General features: G+C 46.6%; 2 protein-coding genes across 2 annotated transcripts; one reads left to right on the top strand and one right to left on the bottom strand.

Annotated features, from left to right (window-relative positions):
- The first annotated feature begins 11 nt into the window (after nt 1-11).
- Nucleotides 12-1,929, top strand: LOC121987517 (zinc transporter 5-like). The gene is made up of 3 exons (XM_042541282.1): nt 12-666; nt 755-904; nt 1,552-1,929. Exons 1-3 carry the CDS (start codon nt 28-30, stop codon nt 1,855-1,857), a joined length of 1,095 nt encoding a protein of 364 aa, XP_042397216.1. The 5' UTR covers nt 12-27; the 3' UTR covers nt 1,858-1,929.
- A 13,544-nt stretch (nt 1,930-15,473) lies between these two features.
- LOC121986763 (protein enabled homolog) lies at nt 15,474-20,621 on the bottom strand. Its single transcript, XM_042540704.1, has 2 exons — nt 20,204-20,621; nt 15,474-16,462 (listed from the first exon to the last, which is right to left on the bottom strand). Exons 1-2 carry the CDS (start codon nt 20,619-20,621, stop codon nt 15,474-15,476), a joined length of 1,407 nt encoding a protein of 468 aa, XP_042396638.1.
- Nucleotides 20,622-21,648: the final 1,027 nt, after the last annotated feature.

Here is a 21,648-nt window from a genome sequence, read left to right as displayed (position 1 = left end):
TTGTTCTTTGACGAAGCAAGCGGAGAGATGACGGTTTCCGGCCACCGGTGGCGTCTCTGCCTGTTCCTCCACTTTCTTCTTCTCCTCCCTCTGTTCTCCTCTGGCGAATGCGACTACGGCGAAGAAGAGGGGGCCCTTGACAAGAAGGCGGCCCTTCCGCTCAAGATCGCCGCTGCTTTCTCCATCCTTGTCTGCAGCGCGGCAGGCGTACTCATTCCCTCGCTCGGCAAGTGGATCCCGGCTATCCGCCCCGAGAACAGCCCGTTCTTCGTCGTCAAGTCCTTCGCCGCCGGCGTCATCCTCGCCACCGCCTTCATCCACATCCTCCCCGATGCCTTCGAGGGCCTCTCGTCGCCCTGCCTCGATCCGATCCCCTGGCAGAGCTTTCCCTTCGCCGGGTTCGCCGCGATGATGGCTGCCATCGGGACGCTGATGATTGATACGATCGCCACCGGGTACTTCACCCGAGTGCACACCCAGGGGCGAGCAGCGGCGGTGGCGGAATCGATCGCCGCGGGCGAGGCGGAGAAAGGGGCCACCGATATCGATGTGGTGGATGTGGAAGGGATGATGTATCATATGACGCATGGGCATTCGCATGCCGTGGGTACGGCGGATGATTCATCATCGAACACTCAACTAATTCGCCATCGAATTATCGCTCAGGTGAAACATTCGTTTTTCAAAATTATATTATTTCCATATCTTGCTTAATAATTTGATTATTTTTTTTTTAAAAAAAACTAATGGACAGGTTCTGGAGTTGGGAATTCTAGTACATTCCGTGATCATAGGAATTTCATTGGGTGTATCTAACTCTCCGTCAACCCTAAAACCTCTCTTGGTTGCCCTAATTTTTCACCAGTTCCTTGAGGGCATGGGACTCGGAGGATGCATTGCTCAGGTACACATTGTTCTCAGCTATGAATATTTAGTTACCTGTGCAATCAATTTATTTATTTTCCTTATAATTCATTTAAAAGTTGAATTTACCATTAAACTCCATAGCTTAAATATGATGACCAATCAATCGTACCATGAAATACATAGTGAGCCTACACATTATGGCCTGACATCTAGTTCTTGACTTTTGTTGAAAAGAATTAAACTCATAGTGAATGCTTTTATTCATTTCTATGATTGGTAGATATTTCTATGATTGGTAGATGCAATAATTGTTTATGCATTATGTTTGTTTGCAAGTTTACTATTAAAATTCATAGTGTATAAAAATAGTAATGAATTAATAATAGCATGCCTACTTACCATTATGATTTATCATCTAGTTGTTGGCTTTGAGTTCTAATGTTTTCGAACCCAGAAGGGATTATATTGGCTCAAACTAGTTCAACCCATTATAATTTTTGAGTTAAAAAGTGGTAAATTGGCTGGTTCAATCAAATGTTATAAGAGAGCAATTATTTACAAGTATCAATGTTTGATTGAATCATGCAATAAGTATACTACTTTTGTTTGTGTTTCATTTTTTTCTATTATAATTTTAAGGTGACAACATTAATCCACACTGTATTTCATCATATATATACACAGGCAAGGTTCAAGGTGAGATCAATGCTAACAATGGGACTCTTCTTTTCTCTCACAACGCCGGCCGGGGTCGTGATAGGCATTGGAATATCGTCCGTTTACAATGAGAATAGTCCCTCGTCCCTGATCACTCAAGGAATACTAGATTCTGTAGCTGCTGGAATTTTGATCTACATGGCGCTTGTCGATCTCCTTGCTGCTGATTTTATGAACCCTAAAGTGCAGAGTAACGTAAAACTTCAGGTCATGATCAATTTTGCCTTGCTACTGGGAGCAGGATTGATGTCACTTCTTGCCAAGTGGGCTTAGAGACTCTTCCTAATTTTAGCAGTTTGGTTAGTGGAGATGTTGTGACGTGAATTATGTATGGCGTTGCATACTTTGCCCTTTAACAAAGAGTTTTACGATCCATTATCTCTTTTAATTTGTTATTAAGTTCAATTGCCTTCATCGATTAATTGATTGAATTGGTAAAAGCATCACTGCCAACGTCGATGGAGATTAGTGATTGCGAAAAGCCTCGTAGCTTGATTGCACCCAATAAAGTATAATATCTCAGCAAGTAGTAGTATTAAAAATTTCACTATTTAAATTATTATTTTTTCCTTCAAAGTTTGAACTAGTGTGGTGACGTTGGGTGATTAGGATCCATTTTTACTTCTGGGATATAATTAGTCGACCACTACACCAATTAAGGGATATTGTAAACAAGCTACTCTCAATTTTTTCTCTATAAACAAGCTACTCTCAATTTTTTCTTTAAAAGGGTGTATAATTAATAGATGTTGAACTACTTAATCATCTATTGTCCACTGTGAGTACTTCTTGATTTATTCTGATTATTGATGAAAAAATTATATAAAATCGTAATCACCTAGGATTAACTGGATTTATATTTTTTTAAACAGTTATTATATAAGGATGGAATAAAGTGAACATTGTGATGAGTTAAGATCCTTTAGAGCATATTTTTGAATATTTTTTTTAAATTAAAAGTGTAATTTTGTTTTTTATCCTAATAGAACAATATTAATATATTAATTTAACTAATTAATTTATAAAAAAAACCAAGAAAATCTATATATGGCTGGTGCTATAAAAAAAAGTTTAGGGCTTTACTTTTAGTGTACGTTTGGTTCAGGATTATTCTTGATAATCTTAATTATCTATCCAAGGTTATCAACAAAACCCTGCTATATAATCGATCATTCTCAGCAAAAGGGGCATGTAACCCAGAATCAGAAAACCTCGAAAAATTGAGAAATTGAGGTTTTTCTTAATTCCGGGGTTAATGAAATTTTTGTACGCAAAATGCCCTCGAATAAGAGAAAAATGTGATAAAAATAAAAATGTAAAGGAAAAAAGGGAAATATAAAAAATAAAATAAAAAACTTTAAAAAAATAAAAAAAAATTAAAAATAGGAAAAAAAACGTTAAAAAATGAGAAAAAAACATAAAAAATAGAAAAAATGTAAATTTTTTTTAAAAAATGAAAAAAATAGAAAAAATATAAAACATAAAAAATAGGAAAAAAATAAAATAAAACATAAAAATAAAAAAAACATAAAAAAAATAAAATTAAAAAAATAAAAAAACGAAAAGAAATAAAAAAATAAAAAAAACATAAAAATAAAGAAAAACATAAAAAATAAAAAAACAAAAAACATAAAGTTTAAATAATAATAAAATAAAATAAAAAAATAATTTTTTAAAAAAATAAAAAAATGAAAAGAAATAAAAAAAAAAAAAACATAAAAATAAAGAAAAACATAAAAAACAAAAAACAAAAAACATAAAGTTTAAATAATAATAATAATAATAATAAAGAATAATAATAATAATAATATATATATAGTTGGTTTTGTAACTAAGGATAATATATTAAAATATTAAACTAGGTTATTCATCAAAAATCTTCAAACAAATAAGTTTTTGTTGCATTAGGAAAAAAACGTAAAAAAAAAAATGAGAAAAAACATAAAAAATAGAAAAAAATGTAAATTTTTTTTTAAAAAAAAATGTAAAAAAATATATAAAAAAATACAAAAAAAATAAAAAACATAAAAACTAGGAAAAAAATAAAAAAACATAAAAATAAAAAAAGTAAAAAAATAAAATAAAAAGTATTTTTTTTTAAAAAAATAAAAAATGGAAAAAAATAAAAAAAATAAAAAATAAAAAAAAACATAAAAATAAAGAAAAGCATGAAAAAAATAAAAAATATAAAGTTTAAATAATAATAATAATAAAAATAAATAAAAATAAAAATAATAATATATATATAGTTAGTTTTGTAACTAAGGATAATATAGTAAAATATTAAATTAGGTTATTCATTAAAATCTTCAAACAAATAAGTTTTTGTTGCATCACCTATGTTGAACCAAATAATATTTGATTATGTTTTATTCTCTATAATTTTGATTATATGATTATTTAATAATCACATAATTAAAATTATACATGATAACTTAAATCAAATGTATTAAAACTTAAATCAAATGTACCCTTAGTGATATACCTGTTTTTGGTAATTGATAAAATGTACCCTTAGTGATATACCTGTTTTTGGTAATTGATAAAATGTACCCTTAGTGATATACCTGTTTTTGGTAATTGATAAAAGTTAGGTGACGAGTAAAATATTAATAAAAGAGGAATAGCATTAATATGTCGACATTGTTTTGACTTTATGTGTTTTGTGCCGTTAATTCTAGATAATGAGTTGGCTTATTTATAATTTTGACAGTCATGATATTTTTATGTATATTTTTATTTATTTATTTATATTGTCTGTGAATTTTTTTTTATAGAATCATATTCATCTCAGATTCAATGTTAATTAATTAATTATTTTTTAGATAAAGAGTTGGTCTTAACCCTAATATCATGTTATTTACTTGGTCTTTAACCCTAAATTAAGCCCTTATGATACGGTGATAAGAGCCTACCTGGCATGAGTTAATCATCACGGTGTAGGTCAGAGTCAAGGCGGTCAATACCAGGACTTGAGCGAAGCTCAGCTGTATCGGGGAAGTGGTTCATCAGTCGATCGGAAGTTCCCTTGTCTGATCGGCCATCTGAGTAAGCGAGTACAGTTAACCGGTCAGCAGGAAAATAAGATAAGTGGGTCGGGAGCCCGAGACGAGCGGGGCACCTGTCCAACTCTGAAGAAAGGCGTTGACATTATATATAATGAATCGATAAAATGATAGGAGAGGAAATAACGAATAATTAATGGGAGGAGAAAACCAAATAAAACAATCTATTTATCATTAAATGGAATGAATATAAGACAAAAATATCTTTTGTCGGTAATCAATAACATTAAATAGGAGAATATAGAAAGTCGCCCGAAAAGGTATAAAAAGGGGATGCCAGGTGATACGGCTGGCAATGGAGGGGCCCAAAAGGAAAGGATGAGAAGGGTCAAGGCCATATAGCAGTCAATAGTCAAGGTGACTTGGCAGTCAATAGTCAAGGTGACTTGGCAGTCAATAGTCAAGCTGACGGGGCAGTCAGAGTCAAGCATATGGGATAGTCAGAGGCCAGGCAGACTTGTCGATCGAAGGGGCAAAGTAGTAGAAAGACGAAGGGAGACAACAGGCGAAGTACAGATCACAGGTCGGGAGCGGCAGAGCTGTTTAGAGACAGCTCGATCTATAGGCCTGCGATTCGAAGGCCAGGAAGTACAAACCACAGGTCGGGATCGGCAGAGCTGTTTAGAGACAGCTCGATCTACAGGCCTGCGATTCGAAGGCCAGGAAGTACAAATCACAGGTCGGGATCTGCAGAGATGTTTAGAGACAACTCGATTTACAGGCCTACGGTCAAGGGCCAGGAAACACAAAGCGCAGGGTACAGACCAGGATCGACAGAGCTGTTCAGAGTCAGCCCGACTGGTAGGTGATGCTTAGAGGCTGGGTCTTATCGGAGGATGCGAGGCAGAGGCAAGCCACAATAAATCGGATAAGCTAAGCCATGCAGGAGTCGGAGAATCACAATTGTCAGTCAAGGATCAATAATCATTACATACTGGCGATATGTGCGAAGGCGGAGGTTTCCAAATGAAAAGATGCCCTCATAACCAATAGCAGCCTACCAGATATCCTTCATTACAAGACAAAACCTATGTGTAAAGGCGGAGGTTCCTAAACAAGAAGATGCTTTCACAACCAATAGCAGCACAACAGGTGTCGGGGACTACACGACAAAGTCTAGCGTCTAACGCTTTCTGATAGGCTTGCAGGTTCTAGAAGCGGGGCGATGCATAAAAGGTGGAGGCTTCTTCAGACGCGGGTACGCTCTCTCATCACTTTATTTTTCCACAACTTTTCACTTTCAGTCAGTTTCTTTCTGCTCTTTGCGTTTTCTGGGGAAAAAGTACTTGACTTGAGCGTCGGAGGGTCTGATCCGGGGACTTTTTCCCTGGGTTCTGGTCTCTAACGTGAGGGGGGGGGGGCAGATCGTCTGAGTGTGTGCAGGGGCCTGCAGCATCGTCAGCCGCCCGTGGGAGCCAGATTACCCACGACTTTCCGTCAACAACCAGGCCGTCGCGACCAGCCTCCGTCCGACTCAACTTTCGGACAGGATCAAATTTGGCGCCGTCTGTGGGAAGCACAACAGCCTGATCCGAAGCGTGAAGATGGAGGACTCTGGTCGAAGTTCCAGCAGGAGGATTAATGTTACCATGACTGCGGGGGAGTACAGCTTTTCAAGGAGGTCAGAAAGCAAGCCGCCTCTGAAAAACAAGGAACAGTTTCACGACCTCGCCTAGTGCCTGAAGCGTCCAAAGAACCAGCTCCTGTCTCCGATAGGGGCTCAAAGAGGAAGCAGCAGGAAGAACCCCCTCGTACTTCATTCCGAGAGCCTCGCCGCAACTATCATCAACCTGGACCTCGCGAGCATAGTCCGAAGAAAGAAGAGCCGCAGGCATCGGTGGTGGAAAGCTCTCTGCATCCGCCCCGGGAGTCAGGAAAGGGAAAAGCTATAATCTCTGCCAAAGAGCTGCCCGAAGATCCGGATGACAAGGTACCCTTCTCGGCTCAGATCTTGAGGGAGAACCTACCAAGAGGTTATCGAGCCCCGAACATCGGAGAATACGATGGAAGCAAGGATCCGGAAGAGCATCTGCGAAAGTTCAAGAACGCGGCTATGTTGTATCAATACAACGATGTTGTCAAGTGTCGAGTATTCCTACATACCCTGTCGGGTTTGGCGCAGAAGTGGTTCGATGGATTGCCCCCAAAGTCCATCAATCGCTTCTTGGATTTCAAAACGGCCTTCTTACGCCGTTTCGCCAGCAGTCGTAAGTATCAAAAAACTGACCATTGTCTTTTCGCTCTTAAACAGGGTCCGACCGAGCCTCTGCGAAGCTATAGCAATCGGTTCAGTCAGGTGGCCAATGATGTCCCCTCCGCCACCTCAGAAATACTGATGAGCGCCTTCTCCCACGGATTGCTAGAAGGGGAATTCTTCCGGGATCTCATCAAGAACCCCGCCCGAAGTTTTGATGACATGGTGGAGAAAGCTTCTTGTTACATCAAAGTGGAGGAAGCTCAGGCAGCTAGGAGGAAGGCCGAAAAGACAGTGGCTCCTAGCAACCGACCTGAGAGGAGAGCACCACAGCCAGCTCAGCCTCTTCAGCGCGTTCAACCCAGGCCTGCCCCTCAGCCCGCTCAAGGAGTCAGACCAGCTCCGCGAGTTGCTGCCGTACACGCGCCCAGGCCTGGGCCAAGGGGAGCACCATATTGCACATATCATCGGTCCAGGACGCACGATCTCAGTAACTGCTTCCAATTCGCCCGTGACTCCAGGCGAGCTGCAGAGCAGGGCTTGCCTCCCCCGGAGTTAGCGCCCCAAATACAGAGAATGGAGGAAGAACGGGCCGCAGCGGGACGTGCTCGTCAGACCCGGCCCAACCTAGCCGGTCCTTCTAACCAAGCTGGTCCCGTGGAAGACCGAAGAGATATCGGGGAGCTGGAAAATCGGGGTAACGCCGCTGTACGAGAGATCGGCATGATTTCAGGAAGACCCACTGACGGGGACTCAGGCCGAGCCCGTAAGTCACACAGTCGGCGGTTATATGTGGGAGCTGTGGGGTGCAGCCACGAGCAGGCGTCTGACCCTGTTATTAGCTTTGGGCCACAAGACTTAGAGGGTCTGGAACTACCCCACGAAGATGCCCTCATAATCAAAGCCGTTATTGCTAACAGCCGAGTGGCTCGGGTCTTTGTGGATACCGGGAGCTCGGTCAATATTTTGTTTAGAGCTGCGTTCGAGGAGATACAGATTGATGCTGCTGAGCTCCAACCTGTAACCACTTCTTTATACGGGTTCACAGGTAACGAAGTCAAGCCCATGGGTCAGATTAAGCTGGCCATATCCATGGGCACGGAGCCACTGGTGCGCACCAGGAGGAGCACCTTTATAGTGGTAGATTCTCCTTCCTCCTATAATGTCATCCTAGGAAGGCCGGCTCTGCATGAGTTCAGGGCTGCTGTCTCCACTTTCCACCAGAAGATTAAGTTTCCGGTCTGCGAGCGGGTTGGAGAAGTCAAGGGAGAGCAGAAGGTGTCCCGAAGCTGCTACATTGATATGGTCCGGGTGGAGGCACGCAAGAGCAGGAAGACTCAAGATGGTGGTGTGCACGCTATCCAAGAGGAGCCTCTGCCTATGGCCGAGGAGCCTATCCCTTGGGAAGAGATTCAGCTGCACACTGACAGAGCAGAGAGCATCACTCGCATAGCCAGTGACTTACCACCGGAGCTTAAGTCGGAGCTGATACAGTGTCTGATCCGTAATAGAGACGTTTTTGCTTGGTCCCCGAAAGAACTGCCCGGAATCAAACCAGAGATAGCTGAACACAAGCTGCATCTAATACCTGAAGCCAAGCCAGTCAAGCAGAAGAAGAGAAATTTCTCTGCTGACCAAAATAAAATTATCCGAGCCGAGGTGGATCAGCTCAAGAAAGCAGGACATGTTCGGGAGGTACAATTCACGTCCTGGCTATCTAATGTCATATTGGTAAAGAAGCCTAACAACAAGTGGAGGGTTTGCATAGACTTCCGCGATCTCAACAAAGCCACCCCCAAAGACTGTTATCCTCTCCCTCGGATCGATCAGATGGTAGATTCAACTGCTGGCTGCGAGAGGATATGCATGATGGATGCTTACCAGGGATACCATCAGATACCCCTGGCTAAGGAGGATCAGGAGAAGGTTAGTTTCGTAACAGCTGATGGTACTTTCTGCTATACTGTCATGCTGTTTGGGCTCAGGAATGCTGGAACCACCTACCAAAGGATGATGGAGAAAATCTTTCGGAGTCAGATCAGGTGGAACGTTGAAGTCTATGTTGATGACATCCTAATCAAGTCCCCCCTGGCGTCCAATCTAATAAAAGATGTAGAAGAAACCTATGGGACTTTAAGACAATATGGTGTAAAGCTGAATCCTTTAAAATGTCTGTTCGGGGCTAAAGGAGGGAAGTTTTTGGGATATCTGGTGACTGAATGAGGGATAGAAGCCAATCCTGAGAAGGTTCAAGCACTCCGAAACATGCAGATCCCTCAGAATCTGAAGGAAACGCAGAAGTTAGTAGGCAGGATAACGGCGCTGTCCAGATTCATATCCAGATCTGCAGATCGAGCCGCGCCTTTCTTCAAAGTGCTTAGGAAAGTAGTTAAGTTTCAGTGGACGGAAGAGTGCACACAGGCCTTTGAGGAGCTGAAGTAATACCTGGAATCTTTACCATCGCTGTTCAAACCTGTTGTTGGAGAACCCCTTTGGGTCTATTTATCAGCCACCCCCGAGGCCGTGGGGGCCATGCTAGTTAAAGAGCAGGATAATGTACAACGGTCAGTGTATTTTTTCAGCCATCTATTGAAGGGGGCTGAGTCTCGGTACACATCCCTGGAGAAGTTGGTTTACGGACTTGTTCTCATGGCTCGGCGCCTCCGACCGTATTTTTTAGCGCATCCTATTACTGTCCTGACAAACAGTACGATGGGTCGAGCTCTCACGAAGGTGGAGGTAGCAGGTCGGCTTATCAAATGGGCAACCGAGCTAGGGGAATATGATATACAGTATCAGCCTCGAACCGCGATCAAGGCACAGGCTCTGGCAGATTTCTTGACAGAGGTTTATCAAGCGGATTCAGAGGAGGTTTGGAAAGTCTATGTAGATGGGTCGGCTACCCATCATGGAAGTGGTGTAGGTGCACTTCTAATATCTCCGCAGGGAGACATTATGTAGCTGGCTGTACGGCTAAATTTCAGAGCTACCAACAATGAGGCAGAATATGAAGCCCTATTAGCAGGTCTGCAAGCAGCTCGGCATGTGGGGGCAAGCCGAGTCATAATATATTCAGATTCGCAGCTAGTAACTCAGCAGGTGACCGGACATTTTGAGGTAAACAACGAAAAAATGTAAGTTTACAAGGAAGCCTATGAGAAGATGAGGAAAGATTTTAAAGAGGTCACAGTCACTAAGATTCCCAGGGCCGAAAATGAAAGAGCGGATGAATTAGCTAAAATGGCCAGCTCCCTGACCACTTGGGTACTTGACAGATCTATAGCACAGACCTTCTTTATAGCTCAGATAGATCTATAAAATAACCTGGGAGGAGTAATTGTTTGGAAGGCACCCATCATAAATTTCCTCCAGCAAGGAATTGTACCAACCAACTTAGAAGAGGCGCGTATGCTCAGGAGACAGACCCATTCTTATGTTATGATTGGAGATCAACTGTACAAAAGGTCTTTCTCCAGACCTCTGCTCAAGTGCTTGAATATGGAAGAAGCAGAGCAGGCCTTGCGGGAGATACATTTGGGGTGCTGTGGCAATCATGCAGGCGGAAGAACGCTGGCTCGGAAAGTACTACTCGCCGGGTATTTCTGGCCTACCCTGCAAAGGGATGCACAGAAGCTGGTGAATACTTGTTTATCATGCCAGAAGTATCAGAACTTGACGCACCGACCCACAGAACTGCTGAGAACTTCTATAGTGTCTTGTCCCTTTGACCAATGGGGTATGGATATTGTAGGACCTTTCCCGATGGCTACAGGGCAAAGACGCTTTTTGTTGGTAGCAGTAGATTACTTCTCCAAGTGGGTAGAGGCGGAAGCTCTGGCCAGAATTACTGAAGATGCGGTGATCCAGTTCTTGTGGAAGAATATCTTTTGCAGATTCGGCTTACCTCATAAGTTAGTGTTGGACAATGGCAGGCAATTTCAGGGACGCAAGATACAAAATTGGTGCAAGGGGTTTGGCATAACTCAGACCTTTACTTGAGTGGCTCATCCTCAGAGCAATGGTTAGACAGAGGTGGTCAATCGAGAAATAGTGCGAGGGCTCAAAATCAAGCTGGATCACATGGGAGGCAATTGGGTGGACGAGCTGCCGAGCATTTTGTGGGCTTATCGTACGACACCCCGAGAAAGTACAGGTCTCACACCTTTCCATTTGGTATATGGCAATGAAGCAGTAGTACCTCTGGAGGTCGGGATACCATCCGTCAGAAGAATGATGTACGATGAAGGAAACACAGAGCGACGACTGGCCGAACTAGATTTCATCAGCGAAATTCGCGAACAAACAGCTGCCAGGCTGGAAGCCTATAGACAAAGGATGAGACAGAACTATAATAGAAGGGTAATCCCTCGATTCTTCGGAGAAGGAGACCTAGTCTGGAAGCAGGTGAAGCCCTTAGGGGAAGTGACAAAGTTGGTGCCTCAATGGGACGGACCATACAAAGTTATCAAGAAATTGGCATCGGGGGCCTATTATTTGCAGGATGCTCAAGGAAGGAAGCTAGATCGACCTTGGAGTGCTACCTACCTACGGCCCTATCGAGTCTGAGAGGTGCTAACTCTGTTGGAGGGAGCCAGGTCAGGCGAAGGGCCTGGATACAGTAGGATAGTCAAGTAAAAACTCAAAGATACGAATGTACATGTAAAATTCTCATCAGTTCGAGCAGTTGGTACAGATCATTTAAAAGGAGCAAAAATCTCATCCGGAAAGCCTTGAATGATCTTGTCTTGATCCAAGAAGTCTGCGGGAGGAATGGAGTTCAAGAAGCTCTGTGCGTGAAGTTGTCGGATAACTCCAGCCGCCGTGTAGGGTACGGTTGCAGAAAAGCGTGCCCCAGCCTGGGATAAAAATTCAGGAGAGCTCAGATAGAACAGTCGACTTTGAAGACAACGATCACTCTCTCCTTCCCGATAGATCGCCAAGGCAGTGGATACTCCCGTCAAAGCCGCTCGAGACTGGGATAGTTCTGCTTTCAGAGCCCTCAGTTCAGCTGCTTGAGTTTCCAATTGAGCGGCCTGAACCTCCAATTTCTTGTTCCTCTCCTGCAGAAGGGTATCCTTGGACTGTATTTCCTGAGCCTGGTGGGCTAGTTGTTGCTGATACCCTGCCTCAGATGCAGCTCTCCCCTCCTTCAAAGCTTGGAGCTCATCTCTAACCTATACCAGGGACCCTTTCTGCTAGTTGGTCTGATTGGTTAAGGCTTGGATTTTTGCTCGCAATACATAACTAGCTTGGGCTGGGTCATTCAGTTGCAGCTCTAATTCAGAGACTCTCTCTCGGAGTTCTTTTCTTTGATGATGGAGGTTGTGGAAAGATTGGTTCAGAACTAAAGATTCTGCATGAGTCTGGATGGAAGATATATGCTTCAGTTAAGGCAAATTAATAACAAGTGTAAGGTAAGGGGTACTTACTTTAGCCCAGGACTTCGAGAATCTATCCATCTGGGCTAATGGCGGCGCGCTATTCATTTGACTCATGCTCTCTGCCCACAAGCTGCCAAGACAGCCTTTCATCATCAGAAGGCTCGTGGGGACGTCATGTCGCCGAACTAAAGCAGCTTCAGAAGGGATAGTGGTTTTGTAACGATAGCGGGCGGAGGAGGAGGTTGAGAAGGGCCGGCGGCAGAACCAGGAGGAGCAGGAGGTGGCCAGGGAATGTGCTCAGTTGGTGCTGTGTCATGACGCTCGCCTGAGCTGGTTTCCTCAGCAGGGGTAGGGGCAGAGCGGGATGCCGCTGGTCTTCCCCTGTAGGGGTTGGGAGAGGCTGCCAGATAAATAAAACAAGAATGAGGAGGGGAGTGGTGTTGGAGCCAACCACGGTGGTAACTGGGAGCGATATGTTAGTAAAAGGAACGGGATCAAGCATTTGTGAAGTCAGACCTGGTCTCCGACGTCGTCTGTGAAGCAGGGGCTGGTTGTCAGAGTCAGAATTATCAGAGCAGGGCTGACCCTGTGGAGAGGCTGAAGCAGCCCTGTCTGTGGCACCCCGACCGGATGAGCCTCGACCTACACGATGAAGGGCTCCGCGAGCACGTCTAGAGGCCCGGGGGGCTCCTCGGAAGACGCGTCTAGCCAGACGGCCGGCTTGAGCGCGACCCCGACCTCGGCTCGGGGCGACAGGTAAAGGAGAAGCGTTGTGTGAGGCGGGGTTGGAAGTAGGCTGAGGCGCTGCCCCAAATGAGGTGGATCCAAAATGAGGGAGTAGCCTCCTCTCCAAGATTGACTGACCGCGTCGCAGTATTTACAGATCACTGAGGGGCAAAGGCAGAACCTCTGATGCACGATGCAAAACCTCAGCTGTAGGCACCAACACGAATGGTCATTCTAACAGCGAAAATGAGCGAAAGGGGAAGCTCAGCGCGAACTTACCTAAGGAGTGCGGTGTTTCAGGAGAAGGGGGGCTCAGCCTGAAATAAGAAAGTAGGTCGCCGGACAACAGTCTCGTCAGATTCAAGCGCCAATCCTCCATGCGGGTCGCAGCCACAGTATAAGGAAGGTTCATATGGAAGTCTTCCAACGCCGGAGTCAGAGGTAGCTCAGATTGCCATCGCAGAGGCCAATCTACTTCCTCTGGAAACCGGAGAAAAAAGAACTTTTTCCTCCAGTCAACGCTGGGAGGAGGAAGAAGAGAGAAGAAAGCAGTGTGACTACGAGCTTGGACATAAAAAAGACCGTCAGCGTGCCGAGCAAGAGTGAAGATGCAGTGAAAAAGAGGAGCTGACCAGGAAACTTCACAAACTTCGCAGAGTATTACGAAGCCACACAAAATCTTTATGGAATTGGGAGTCAATTGGCCTAGGGGGACCTTGAAGTAGCGGCACACTCCAGATAAAAAAGGATGAGGGGGTAGATGAAGGCCAGATACAAATTGTTCAGTGAAGAAAGTATAAGAACCAGGCGGAGAATCGAAGTATAGGTTCACACCAGTAGGGATGATGGGGCGAAAGCTAGTAGGGATTTCATAAGTATACTTTAGGTCATCCCAATCCAACTCGGCAAAAGTCGAAGCACCCGGGAAGTGCTCCGCTAACAGGGAGAACCAAGAAGAAGAGGTCATTGCAAAAGAGATTACCTCTGGAAGGAGAAAGAACAAACGAAAAGAAGAAGCCTGGAGAAAAGGAAGGATCTCGGCAAAGTCTAAGGAGAAGTTAGTCTGCAGCGGCGACGTTTGAGTGCTCCGTGGTGATGGCGAATCGTAACAGAAGGACGAGAGTAAGAAGATACTTATAGGTATTGCGGAGGAAGGATATTTTCGTAAGTCGACAACGGACGGTTGATACAGGGGCGGAGATAGGCAGGGAACGCCTTATGATGATCCTCGAGAATATAACCAGGGGGCATTATAGGAAAGGCAGGGGGTCGAGATACGAGGCGTCTCATAAGGTACGTAAAAAGAGGAAAAAGAAAAAAGAGGGGAAAAGGACACACTCAGTTCAGCCAGCTTTTCGCCGAATAGGTGATCGCCTAGTAAGGACAAAGGTGTACGGAAGGGCCATCAGATTAGCGGGCTTCATAGACATGCAGCAGAAATAAAAAGTAAAATCTAGCTCTCGCCGGGCTCGGTATGAAAGCAATTATCAGAAGAAGAACGACGTAGCAAAGCAAAATAAGCATGGGCAAGCTGAGTATAGTCATCAAAAGTTCAGCATAACCACACAGACAAATACAGTTATAGAAGATTCAACATCAGTGCATAAATATTAACATTAAGGCATGTTTTCGGTTACACGACATCAGGAGAAGAGGGTGCAGGGTCATTGGGTGCCAACGGAAGGAGCACGGGTTCGGCCAGCACGGTGGAGGAGGACGCAAGATCGGCAGACGCTCCAGGAGCGGTAGCAGGAAGGGCTTGGGCAGAAATATCAACGGAAGTCTGGTCAGCCGCAAGGGGGGAGCCTCCAGAAGGAAGAGTCCATCGTCCACTTCAAAAGAAGGAAAAGTTTCTTGCGGCAACTCCCTAGATAAGCGAGCTGTATCCAGAAAAGTGGCAGGGGTGCCAAGCGCAGAAAGCCTTGCTCGAATGCCTGTCTGACCCCGCCAGCGGCCCCGTAACATAGCAGCAAGATCATCCAGTTCCCCATCTTTCGGAGGAATAAGGAAGAGCGGACATAGGGCAGTCTGTAGGTTTTCAGCCGCTCTGGTTTGCTGGCCTGGTACACTTCCAAGCTGTTCTTGTTCTCGGCGGCCTCAGCGCGGGCCATGGATAAATCGCTCTGGCCCTGAGATGCTGCTTCCTGGGCCTTCAAGAGATCTGCTTGCAAAGATTGAAGGGTGGCTTGACACGTTTCCCATTGAGTTTGCATGACTGCCTCCCGGGCAGCGGGAGCAAGAGCCAGAGCCTGGGCATCAGCCAGTCCCATTTGCAAGAGCTCCTGACTCTGCCGTAACAGTGTCAACTCAGCTGATCGGGAAAGCAGCTCTGCCTCTTTATTTTGCAGGTCAGAAACTGCCACGCGATGGCGCTCCGCTTCAGAAGCCAACGAGGATTCACTCGCCTTTAAGGCCGCCTCCAACTTTTGTAGCTTATCGAAGGCGGCATGGGACATAGCTCGGGCAGAGGCCTCGGATTCCCCAGCGGCACGCAGATATGCATCCAAGTTTCCCAGTGAAGGCTCAGGAGGAGCCGAGGAAGCCACAGGGGGCTCTAGTTCCCGAAGACGGGCCTTGAGTACCGCATTCTCTCGCTAAAGCTCGGCCGCTTGTTGAACGGCGCTCAAACTCGCGGAACAGGTCTGCAAACGGCCATCGGAAGAGAAAGGGGGTTACATAAATGTATGAATGCCCAGGAGAAGAAAAGGAGCTTACCGCTACCAAGGAATGGGCGATTTGATCAAACCCCTCCAAAGGGGAACTGCTCTCCCAGAACTGACGATTTGCTAATTGCCAGGAGGTAGCCAAGTCCCCATAGAAGTCAACCCTACCAAGGATAGAAGATAGGGCGGCAGCAGGTGCATAAGCCGGATCGGTCTCGGAGGGAAGTCTCCAGGAAGCCTCGAAAGCTAGCTCCGTGGAAGGCAGTTCATGGGCCGGTGAGGCTGAGCTTGTAGGCAGAAGAAGAGAAGAGGCTGGGGGAGTCATCGAGCCCTGGGGCTGTTCGCCAGAGGGCGAAGGCGGGGCAGGTAATAAGCTCTGGACCGGCACCGGAGCTGTCAGGTCCAAGGACGGGTCTGCAATTTCCATATCAGAGGCCTTCTCCTGGGCCAAGCTTGTATCCGAGGACCTGGAAGGAGAAGAGATGCCAACTACACGCTGGCGGCGAGGGGGTGGCGGAGAAGTTGCGGTGACCGGTGCTACTCTCTTGCCCTTGCGTGCAAGACACAACTTTATAGTAGGAAGAGGAGAGGGCACTTGTCCTGCTGGCGATGGTCCAGTTGCAGGTCGATCAGAGACTCGGAGTAGGGATGAGTCTGCAGGGCTGGGAGCAGGTGGTTCAATAAGTGTCGAGGTGACCACCGCATCAGAAGTTTGGGATTCCGAAGGCGGCAGACCGACGGAAGCAGCGGGATCAGAAGATAGGCCTTGTGTTAGCTCTTCATTCAGAGCTTGCAGAACGACCACGGAGGGTTTTTCTTGGCTGGCAAAAGAACGGAGAATGGCAGCCACTGCAAAAATAAGAGGAAAAAACACCTCAGTTAGCGAAGAGCGGCATATGAAAAATAGAAACTTACCAAAAGGAGCTCCGATTTCTGTTGAAACAGGGCTAAGACCAAAAGCGTACAGAATGCCTTCTAGCATCAGCACGGACAAGTGAACAACAACACCGGTCAGCTTGTCCGAAGCTGTGGAGCAGGCAGATTCATGAACGTGTGAAGGGAAGTCCGAAGGAAGGATGGAACGCCATTGGGAAGGCCCAGCTAAGGGGGCGGGGGCTTAAGAAAGAAAAAGCGAGATTTCCAGCCTTTGTTGGAAGAAGGTAAGTCATCAAAAAATTTATAGCCCGGCTTGGCCTGTACGTTGAACACCCCCGGCTCAGCCCACCTGAAGGAATAGAAATGATGGAATAGTTGAGCGGTCAAGGGAATTTGATAAATGCGGCACAAGATAATGATTCCGCAGACGGCTCGGAATACATTGGGGGCAAACTGAGAGATACCAACACCGCAATATTGACTCAACTCGGAGAGGAAAGGATGTAAGGGAAAGCGAAGACCGCCTAAGACTTGATCCCTAAAGACAGTGATAAACCCTTCGGGGGGAGAAGAAGGATGTTCATCTGGCAAAGGAAGACAAAACTCATATGCGGCGTCTAGCCCCAAGTTGGATTGAAGTGAAGATAGGTCATGATGGTCTAAATCAGAGATGTAGCATGAATACCAGAAGATTTCCTTACCATCCATGATTACAAGGAGTAAGCAAGTGAGGAGGTTGAAGAGAAGAGGGGTCACAGGTCGGGCGCAAGCAGGAAGACGAAAAGTTGCACTACCAGAAGTGGCCACGAGCGAAAGGAAGAGGATAGCGAAGCGTCAAAGTGAAGACGGCGAACTGCCTTTAGGGTTTATAAAGCCCATTCATTCCTAGGAAACATCGAGAGTCGAGCCAAGTATCTTTTTGGGTAATACGCCCCAGCGTCGTCTGATAGGAAGTAAGCGCCGAAGGGTGCGGAAAAGGGTCAGAAGCTGGCATCAGGAGGCGTGAGCAATAAAGGCGTCGGACAGGTGTCATCCCGAGAAGAAGTGCATTAAGGATTGACATGGCAAGGCAATCATGAAGGGGCGTGGCCTAAGAAAGATGCACTTTTCATGAAAGGCCCAAGACTAAGCGGGAAGTTTCACAAAGCCGCAAAATCCAGGCAATTCAAAAGGGCCGAGAATGAGACAGGGCGGGTCAGCAGGAGTGAGGGTCAGATCAGAGAAGTAGCGAGCAGTCCTAGGGGGGTGTTGCTTGCTCAGATCATCCGAGTAAGCAGTTCTGCGTAAGTATCTCCTGATCAGATCATCTAGCCAAGCGCGTCGCGAGAGCTACGGGATCATCACAAACTACGAGAGCATTATGGCTCAAGGGTCCAGTAAGGTTTATGTGCCCCTTTCTTTATTCTTAATCCTATGCCATACATAGTGCGATTGCAGGGAGAAAAGTGGTGCGGAGGAGTAAGCCCAAGGTTAGTAATAACGACCAGATTGACAAAAGCAATTAGGTCGGCATAGGCAAGATGAATGAAAGCGGAAAAGAGCAATTCATCTGTGCCTTTGCCGTTTGAGGTCCAACTGGTTTTAGACCAGCGCCATCGCCACCGGTCTCGGACCGGAGTATCATTACTGGTCTCGGACCAGCACCATCACCACCGGTCTCGGACCGGAGTATCATTACTAGTTTTAGACCAGCGCCATCGCCACAGGTCTCGGACCGGAGTATCATTACTGGTTTTAGACCAGCGCCACCGCCACCGGTCTCGGACCGGAGTATCCCAGACTCTCGCCTCAGTGCGAGTTATAAGTGAGCTCTGTTCTCACGCCCAACGACCTTTCAGGTCGGCTCCCATGCGAGAATCAAAAGTGAGCCCTGTGCTCACGCCCAACGACCTTTTGGGTCGGTTGTCCCAGACTCTCGCCTCAGTGCGAGTTATAAGTGAGCTCTGTTCTCACGCCCAACGACCTTTCAGGTCGGCTCCCATACGAGAATCAAAAGTGAGCCCTGTGCTCACGCCCAACGACCTTTCAGGTCGGTCTCCAGCACTCGCCCTAGTGCGAGTTATAAGTGAGCCTGCTCACGCCCAACGACCTTCGTGGTCGGTCCAATGAGAATCAAAGTGAGCCCTGTGCTCACGCCCAACGACCTTCGGTCGGCTCCCATACGAGAATCAAAGTGAGCCCTGCTCACGCCCAACCACCTTTTAGGTCGGTTGTCCCACACTCCCTCAGTGCAGTTATAAGTGAGCCTGCTCTCACGCCCAACCTTCGGTCGGCTCCCATGCGAGAATCAAGTGAGCCCCGTGCTCACGCCCAATGACCTTTTAGGTCGGGTCCCTGACCTCTCAGGTCGAGTTATAAGTGAGCTCTGCTCACGCCCAACGACCTTCATGTCGGCTCCCATGCGAGAATCAAAGTGAGCCCTGCTCACGCCCAACCACCTTTTAGGTCGGTTGTCCTGCACTCTCCAAGCGAGTTATAAGTGAGCTCTGCTCACGCCCAACGACCTTCTGGTCGGCTCCCAAAATAAAAGTGAGCCCCGTGCTCACGCCCAACGACCTTCGGGCCGGCTCCCATGCGAGAATCAAAGTGAGCCCCTGCTCACGCCCAACGACCTTTAGGTCGGTTGTCCCACACTCGCCCCGGCGCAAGTTATAAGTGAGCTCTGCTCACGCCCAACGACCTTTCAGGTCGGCTCCCATGCGAGAATCAAAAGTGAGTCCTGTGCTCACGCCCAACGACCTTTTAGGTCGGTTGTCCCAGACTCTCGCCTTAGTGCGAGTTATAAGTGAGCTCTGTTTTCACGCTTAACGACCATTCAGGTCGGCTCCCATGTGAGAATCAAAAGTGAGCCCTGTGCTCACGCCATCGACCTTTTGGGTCGGTTGTCCCAGACTATCGCCCCAGTGCAAGTTATAAGTGAGCTCTGTTCTCACGCCCAACGACCTTTCAGGTCGGCTCCCATACGAGAATCAAAAGTGAGCCCTGTGCTCACGCCCAATGACCTTTTAGGTCGGTTGTCCCAGACTCTCGCCTCAGTGCGAGTTATAAGTGAGCTCTGTTCTCACGCCCAACGACCTTTTAGGTCGGCTCCCATGCGAGAATCAAAAGTGAGCTCTGTTCTCACGCCCAACGACCTTCCAGGTCGACTCTCATGCGGGGATCAAAAATCAGCTCCCATGCGAGAATCAAAAGTGAATCCGTCACCCATGCCTAACGAGCTTTCAGACTGATATGCCTCACGCTGAGCAGAGCGTCTTCAAATAATCAGGTCAACTACATCTGATTTTATTTTAGCTTCTTTATGCAAATTGCGAATATGCAGCAAACATGCGAGGTACTAAATACGGGAGGTCATCCATCACACCCATAAAGCATCAATATTAACGGCGAAATCAGGTTTTGCCCGTTCATTACAGTTTTAATTTTCAAGCATTATACTGGTTTGATTATCTAAACTTCATAAAAATGAGGCACGACGCAACTCTTGTCTCTTACATACGGGCTAGTTTCTAAGAATGCTTGCTAGATGAAAATTGAACAAGAAAGACTATGCAGGAAAAGGACAAATGTACAAGTATAGCAGCACAGCTCGATAAGTGGGTGATACAGCTGAGGCTACAAGAAGGAACGTCTCATGGGTCAGGAGCCACTGAGACAACTAAAACCCGGACTAGCTTTAACTCGGGGAAAGAATTGGTCAGGGAGCATGAGCACTGCCACGTGAAGAAATGTCGAGGGACTCAGGAGCCTCTGGGGCGTTCAAAGCTCGAGCCAGCTCCGCGTGTAAGGAGTCGATCACTGCTTGTTGCTGAGCGATTGTGTCTTGCTTGACGTTAAGGCACGTGCGGAGAAGAGATAGCTCCGTCTCATGCTCTCGTTGCAAATGTTCTAGGCGGCTAAGTTGGTATTGCAGATCAGACTGGTATTCTTCCTTCATCACCTTTTCCGCATGCACGCGAGATTTTGCAAGACGATACAGGGAGTCCATGTCCTGCAAGGCAGCCAGCTGACGAGCTCGATCCCTGGACATGAGCTCCAGTTCGCGTTCTTTCTCGGCAAGTTGTGAGGTGAGTTGATCTATCCGCATTTGGGAGGGGGGTTGATCAACCTCATCAGAAATGGGGGAATGCATCACGAGGGAAAGAAATTGGTGGAACGCAGGTTATCAAAAGGAAGTAGGAAAGCGTGAAAGAAGAAGGACAAAATGACAAGGAAGCGGCTGGAAGGTTCTTTAAAAAGGGGAGCTTGCCTTCAAGTCAAAGCAATTATGTAAGCACTGTGCCCCAAGCGACTGGTAAAGTAATTAAGGAGGCATGGTATCCCAACCGACGGGGCACAACGGTCAAAGGTTGGTACGTGAGGCAGAAAGCAGAGGGTGTAGAGGTACGGTAGAACACAGAGATATGCTGAGGTCCCAGAGATATGCTGAGGTCCTAAAGATATGCTGAGATCTTGGAGATGTGCTGAAGTCTAGTTAGTCAGACTGTCGTCCTCCTTCGACTAGACTTGTGGGGGAGGCTTGTGATACGGCTGGCAATGGAGGGGCCCAAAAGGAAAGGATGAGAAGGGTCAAGGCCATATAGCAGTCAATAGTCAAGGTGACTTGGCAGTCAATAGTTAAGGTGACTTGACAGTCAATAGTCAAGCTGACGGGGCAGTCAGAGTCAAGCATATGGGATAGTCAGAGGCTAGGCAGACTTGTCGATCGAAGGGGCAAAGTAGTAGAAAGACGAAGGGAGACAACAGGCGAAGTACAGATCATAGGTCGGGAGCGGCAGAGCTGTTTAGAGACAGCTCGATCTACAGGCCTGCGATTCGAAGGCCAGGAAGTACAAACCACAGGTCGGGATCGGCAGAGCTGTTTAGAGACAGCTCGATCTACAGGCCTGCGATTCGAATGCCAGGAAGTACAAATCACAGGTCGGGATCTGCAGAGCTGTTTAGAGACAGCTCGATTTACAGGCCTACGATCGAGGGCCAGGAAACACAAAGCGCAGGGTACAGACCAGGATCGACAGAGCTGTTCAGAGTTAGCCCGACTGGTAGGTGACGCTTAGAGGCTGGGTCTTATCGGAGGATGCGAGGCAGAGGCAGGCCACAATAGATCGGATAAGCTAAGCCATGCAGGAGTCGGAGAATCACAATTGTCAGTCAAGGAT

This window comes from Zingiber officinale, chromosome 5B (genome assembly GCF_018446385.1).
Source record: "Zingiber officinale cultivar Zhangliang chromosome 5B, Zo_v1.1, whole genome shotgun sequence".
In the NCBI taxonomy this organism is placed as follows: Eukaryota; Viridiplantae; Streptophyta; class Magnoliopsida; order Zingiberales; family Zingiberaceae; genus Zingiber; species Zingiber officinale.
Note: the sequence above shows the minus strand (reverse complement) of the source record. Positions and strands in the feature narration are given on the sequence as shown.